The sequence below is a fragment of the Ornithodoros turicata genome, chromosome 6 (assembly GCF_037126465.1).
Source record: "Ornithodoros turicata isolate Travis chromosome 6, ASM3712646v1, whole genome shotgun sequence".
In the NCBI taxonomy this organism is placed as follows: domain Eukaryota; kingdom Metazoa; phylum Arthropoda; class Arachnida; order Ixodida; family Argasidae; genus Ornithodoros; species Ornithodoros turicata.
Window position 1 is genome coordinate 64875896 of NC_088206.1, and position 6478 is coordinate 64882373.

Consider the following 6478-nt stretch of genomic DNA (forward strand, 5'->3'; position numbering starts at 1 on the left):
GAACAACAACGGCAGATGACAGTTCCTGGCGTGCCTTGCATACTCTAGGTGGCGTTCATCAAATAGGCACAGAAATCTACATGTTTTGCAAATTGGGTGGCCTATGAGATATCGCAACACTGAAATTCAATGTTATTTTGTTTTATATTTGCGTGTATACTGCTGGGTTGGGTTCATTCATTCATTCATTCACGCATACATACATACATACAGGTGTGGGAGTGCTCTTATATCTTTTTCACGTTTGGGGGGTCTGTTTATGGGAGTACCGAATTTGTCGTGTGACGCATTTAACCTCTCCCTAGTATTTTTCTTTCAACACACACACACACACACGCACATACATACATACATACATAAATAGTAGGTGTGGACATTCTATTGTTATTATTCCACGCACAAAAACATAATCTGTAATGACTAAAGCCCCCTCAGGCAACAGCGTGGGAAGAAGGAAAAGTTCTGGGCATCGACTTTTGATGACTCTATTTCTATAGCGATATCCCTTGACTGAGTCTCTACATCCATTAACTCGTCGAACCATATGACCTACAACCTTGCAATCAAGTTTGTGATGGAAAAGCAAATGCAAAAATTGTAACATTGCCCTTCTACGCTGCACGCTAAGAGTTTTCAGCACACATCCGCATAACAAATTTCTAGCGAAAACAGTCTTTACTCAGTCGCAAGCGAACGACCGTCCAATGTATCTTTTCTATTGCGGTAACATCATTTTTTATTACAAGGATCCAAACCTGCGATGGCGCATTCCAATTTGGGCCTAACATTTGGCTTGTACGCAGAGGCAGACCGGACTTTTCGGTCGTAAATGCAGAGCTTCTTTGTATAGCGCGATTGCAAATGTCTGAATGCGTAAGCCCCATTTCAAATATGTCGTCAAGGTTATTGCCAATGGCATCTACTTGATTACCATTGTGAATTTCACGGGTATTTAACAGACACTGATACTCGGATGCTGCTCCTTGTGGTGCACATACTTTGTGAACCCGCATGTGCTGTTTGCAATATGGGGTCCTCATCACGTTACTTAGATTCAGGGTTCCATACAGGTCCAGGGCTCCAGCTATTATGTCGCTATAACGTTTGTGGCCTGTCGGGCCCGTCTCTCGTTAAGATGCGCGTGGAAGAAATTTCGTGCGCAACTCCTCCATGGATTTCAGAGCCCTCTTTCTCTAGAAGGAACGCGAGTAACAGATTACGAACTCAGCTCATGTTACCAACCCGTTGCCAAATAAGTGACACCATGGAGTGTATCACGTGACATTCAACTGCTTGCCCACTTGTCTGTGTTGCATCCAGCAACACGGACGAGAGTGCATATCACCCAACACCTGGGAATCAGTTTATATATAATCCATCCCTTTACTGATCGCCCCCTAAGCTAGTGTTGTACGTAACGCCGTTACTGTAATCGATAATATACTATCGATATATATACTTTTATATACGTTTATATACTTTTTTTCGGTATCGGAATGCGTGTCGCGATACTTTTTTAAAACGGTATTGGAAAAGTATTTCCGTTACAAACTTATGGTAACGCGATCTCCGTATCGTTACCGATACCGGTACTTTTTAGTGCGCCCCTCCCCCTTTATTCACCCACGACATTTGTCACTCTTATTCGGTATCGGTAACGATACGGAGATCGCGTTACCATAAGTTTGTAACGTAAATACTTTTCCGATACCGATTTAAAAAAGTATCGCGACACGCACTCCAATACCGAAAAAAGTACGACATTTCTCACTCTTATTGATTGTCCGCCTAAACCTTGACAAGAAGCCTGTGGACACGTCTACGTGTTCCGTAACAGGAATTATGGAATTATATGAAGCACATGTTCACTGTTTTTCTTAGAAATTGGATGAAATAACCATGCTGTGTTCAACAAAACAGTTGAGGTAAATGAACTGAGGTCAAGCCATTGACACGTGCGCTCTGGATTCCACTGCTAAGCTGCCGTGTCGCACTGAGTCACGGTAACATATACTGTGGTACTGTTAACTTCGGATAGGATTCCTTGGTCATTGGACTCCAGGGTGTGTGTGGGCCTGAGACTAACGTAACTATCATACTGGCCTCTGTCAACTGCCAGAGAGACTATGGCAGAAAACGACTTCCAGAACGAGCTATTGATAAAAGTCAACCATAACGTGTCCGTGCTACATATGAAATATGCTGTCTTTTTACTGCAGAACTGTTCAGGTAAGCCGTATTTCTTGGAGTTGGAGTTGGACGGACTAAAAATAATAGGAGAGGTTGCCGTATTTCTTCTTCTGAACAACGTCCTCGGCATTGGTATGGTATTTATAGGGTTATGGATGATGTGTTAAAAGCTCGTGCGAATTCTTGATCGACAGCAAGGGGGAAGGAAATGTCCATTCAGGGTTTTAGGAATGAACTTTATTTAGAGTGAATGAATGCATCTTTGCACCAGACCGGTTACAAAAATGTTCGGAATATACTGCACGGAACGACGGGACGAAACGGGACGACAGGCAGGCATGGGGCGTATACATTCCGAAAGATAATTCGTCGTTACGTGGGTAAATCTTCAAAGCACACTTTTTTTTTTGTTGTGTATGCCTGTCGTCCCGTTTCGTCCCGTTGTTTGTGCACTTCATTCTGTCCTTCGCATTTTTGTAATGGTCTGGTGCAAAGATGACTTCATCCATGTAACTAATTCCGTCCACACTCTAACAAAGCGACCCATTTACCACGGTCGTAAAAGACTGGATGGACCTTTTCTTCCTCCGGGATGTCAACTCACAATTCGTACGAACCTTTTCCCTAGCCTTTTAAATACCATGCCACTCTCTGTTCGAAATATGGACGGCTCTTGCTCTGAGGCACTCTACTTCATACTTCCTTACCGGTTCGTCGGATTTTCTATCCTTCTACTCCACTGTGTCTGTATTTTGAAATAGCTTCTGTTAATGTACTTTGTTTTCCGCCTGATTGATTGATTGATTGTAAAAGGACGTACTTCCAGCAAAAGAGCGGAAAAAAGGCATCACGACTCTCTATCGTGCTGCACAGTATATTATTCGTATCATATCACGTCATACTATCATAATAAATCGTGATAATCCCCACGTGACGTGTAACCAAAGCATTACGAAAGTTCGCCTCTCCTAACCGACGACTTACGATTTCTACCCATTATTTACTTGCGAAAGATTTACTTGGAAGCATTCACAGGCTCAGGGCCGTTTCAACTACAAACCGCTATTCCGTTATTATTCTAAAAGTTGCAAGGAAAAGTGTGTCACTTACGAGCTGCGTCCCACTGTAGCGTCAACAGCACTGACCACACCAGAGTCGCTGTCACGATGAAGCAGGGTATCAGATGAATGTCAGTCACAATATGCACAGTCGCGGCAAGTGCTGCAACGTAAGCTTTCTAAGCCGAGAAAGTAGTTCTTACCTAGGTTCATCGCGTACGCACAATGACACCGCAGTAGTATAGAGTGTTCCTCCAGTCCCGTAATGTCCAGTTGGTAACGCGCACTGGTACTACGCGATATTCGCCAGCGCTCGCTATGTATTTCTCCCACATTGCTCATCATACAGTTATCGCATCACATTACAGAAGTGGCGGTCCGAAAATGCACGCGACGTTCAACAAGGCCACTTCAAATCAGATAGACGGTCTGTCGTCACTATACAGACACTTCGTCTGTGCAGCTGGCATGCTGTCGCTGGTAATAATTGCACCACACAGTGCCCTGAGAACTACCTGTCAGTATTAAAATTAAATGCTCTGAATCTACTATAAGGAGCGATAAACAAACATTGGTTGTATCTTTGGACATTGAAACAAACGCGTTGAACTGCAGTACTTCATGGGGCCATCTTGTAGGGAAATGTTTGGCAACACCTTTTTGAAATGCTTCTGAAGTTTCATTGAAAGCCTTCAAATGTTCTATAAAATCGTTTAACTCTCTTTGCATCAGTACTGTGGTGGTTACGTGCGGTTACTGCGGTAGCGTGCAGACTCTTCTACAGGATGGAAGATGCATCAGAACCAGCCTCAGAACATCAGTTCTCTCATCTTCTACAGGATTTTGTCGTACAAAAGTCGCCTCGTTGCGCGCATTCGATAGTTTGATTTGTCGTCACTACAGACATTCCGTCTGTGCTGCTGGCATGCTGTAGTTGGTAATAATTGCAAAAGACAGTACCCTGAGAGCTACCTGTCAGTATTAAAATTAAATACTCTGAATATACACGGTGTTTCTAAATTCGTTACAGAATTTTGGTAGAGAAAAACTAGCAGAAAAGAATAGTACCGTTGTTGCACTCGTATATGGGCAGGCGAACATTCTTTCGGAGAAAGTATGCAACTACATGAACATTACTTACCTAAAATCATTAATTAGCCCTTTAATTAGGGGATTTTGCGCAAAAGCGAGATAACAGAACGTGATATATTCCTCGTTGGAAGCCGTTCCGTGCTAAAAAAGGTAAAACGCTCAAGTGTGTTGAAATATTCATAGCTGAATTTCGTTATGCAAATGAGCCGAAACAAGAACTGCGCACTTTTCGAGCGCAGAAAGAGCGACAGGCAGTTCACGTGAGAGGGCCACGTGCTGTGAAGCGATGAAGCTGATTGGTGTAGGAGCTAATCTGTTGGCCAGATAGACCGCTCTGCGACCCAGATAACGCGAAGATAGTGTCGTTTCTGCGCGTAAACGGTGCATAATTCTTATTTCGGCTGATTTGCACAACGATTCGGCAACGTATACATTTCAACACGCGTGCCCGTTTATGGGCTTTTAGAACAAGGAATGGCTTTCAACGAGTAACAGCTCACGTTCTGCTGTCTTGCTTTTGCGCTAATCAACCTTAACTTAACCTATTACCGCGCTAACCTTATCACTGGATAGCCCAAGTACTGTGCGCACGCGCGAGCTATCCTAACATACCTTCGAGACGTTCCAGGTGAGGCAGATGTCCTGTGAATGTCAGGGCGTGTGATAGGAAGGTAGCCCCACATTTACGCGGGTACCGCGTTCTCAGCTTAGCGTATACAAATTTCCGGTAGCGCAAGAAGACGCATTTACCCCCCCCCCCCCCAAAAAAAAGAAAAAATCGTAGTAACCGAACTATGCGTAACAAGAATGCTAGCCACGCAAACTTCGCTGCCGAATTGCCTATACAGATGCCAACATGGTGGTCACGGCACAGTTGCGTCCAGCTACGGATAGGGGTGCAAGGTTGCAAGGTTTCTTTCTGCACATATGGCACTCCTAGCGGTCGGGCGACGTAGCTTTGCCGCGAGCCATCATCGCGTGGCTAACGTTTTTGTCCACAATGTTTTTTTCATCGCAAAAACACGACGTCGTGCGCCACCGGGAGTTCGTGAGGTGGTGACGGAACGCGCTACGTGCATGAACGTGGGGGTTGCTCTTTCTGCACACACCACTGGGAAAGCGAATGTTACATGGTGCCATTCCCCCATGACATTCCCAAATCACTTTCCTCAGATTCCGGTTGAGACAGCGCCACCTAGATACACGAGACCTGCTTATTGCCTCCTCTCCCTCCTTCGGGGGGGGGGGGTATGTTTATTACAAAAAGAAAAAGAGAAAAAACAGACAGAAAGGAAAGGTCAGCCAGACAGAAGTCGACTAGCTATTCCTTGTAAAGAAGAAAAAAAAAAGATCAATGAAGAGGCCAACGGCTTAGCCTACTTAGAACCTTGAGCTGAAGGCAAACATGGTTGAGATGGCCCGTTCTAATTGCAGGATCGATTGTGCCTCGGCAATGGCCGCGGATTCGGGGCAGGCTGCGACAATGGCTTTAAGCGCCGCAAAGAGCAACTGGATTACCACTGCAGCTGCGTCGATACCGCGTGTCCGGTCAACAGGTGGTCGACGGGTACGGGCTGATGCAGAGCGACCGATTGGGGCAGCAGCGCTTGCGCTACGTGGACATATAAAGTCAGAATTCGTCTGCTCCTGAGACTCGCCGTTCTGCGAATTCAAAACCTCGCAAATGACTGCGACTCACTTGGAACCTGTAGACCTGAATCTGTAGACAAAACGTGCAAGACGCTTTCCAGAAAATGAGTCTTGAGAAAAATATGGGACCGTTTTGCGCTTCACTTTAAAGTTTTCCCATTTAGTACATGGGGACGTTCAATCTGTACTCGCAGATGACGATGATTATACTCTCCATGTCTGCGGCTGCTCAAAGCATGTTCGTGATTGGCTACCGCCGTTGAAAACACGACCCTGATTGGCTGACTCTTAGACGTTAAGTCACGTCGACGAGTAAGCAGCCTTTCTCTATCTATGTGGATTCGGTTGAAAACCCCTGGCCTAGATGACGTTTGTGATCTTTTCGGTAAGCACAAAGTTGCTTGTCATGCACAAGAATTCGGGACAAAACCTTAAGCATGTTATGGCCTTATTCGTTGCTTATGCGCCAGTAAAACCTGCATCATCAT

General features: G+C 45.0%; 1 protein-coding gene across 2 annotated transcripts in view; it reads right to left on the reverse strand.

The window, feature by feature from the left end:
• The window catches only part of LOC135397056 (sushi, von Willebrand factor type A, EGF and pentraxin domain-containing protein 1-like), a 28354-nt gene extending 24795 nt beyond the window's left edge, over nt 1-3559 (reverse strand). For both annotated transcript variants that reach the window (XM_064628387.1, XM_064628386.1), the window contains exons 1-2: nt 3452-3559; nt 3301-3348 (exon numbers count right to left, since the gene is read on the reverse strand). In XM_064628387.1, coding sequence (XP_064484457.1) covers nt 3301-3348; nt 3452-3461 — 58 coding nt within the window. In that variant the 5' untranslated portion in view covers nt 3462-3559. The remainder of the gene's footprint in view (nt 1-3300; nt 3349-3451) is intronic.
• Nucleotides 3560-6478: the final 2919 nt, after the last annotated feature.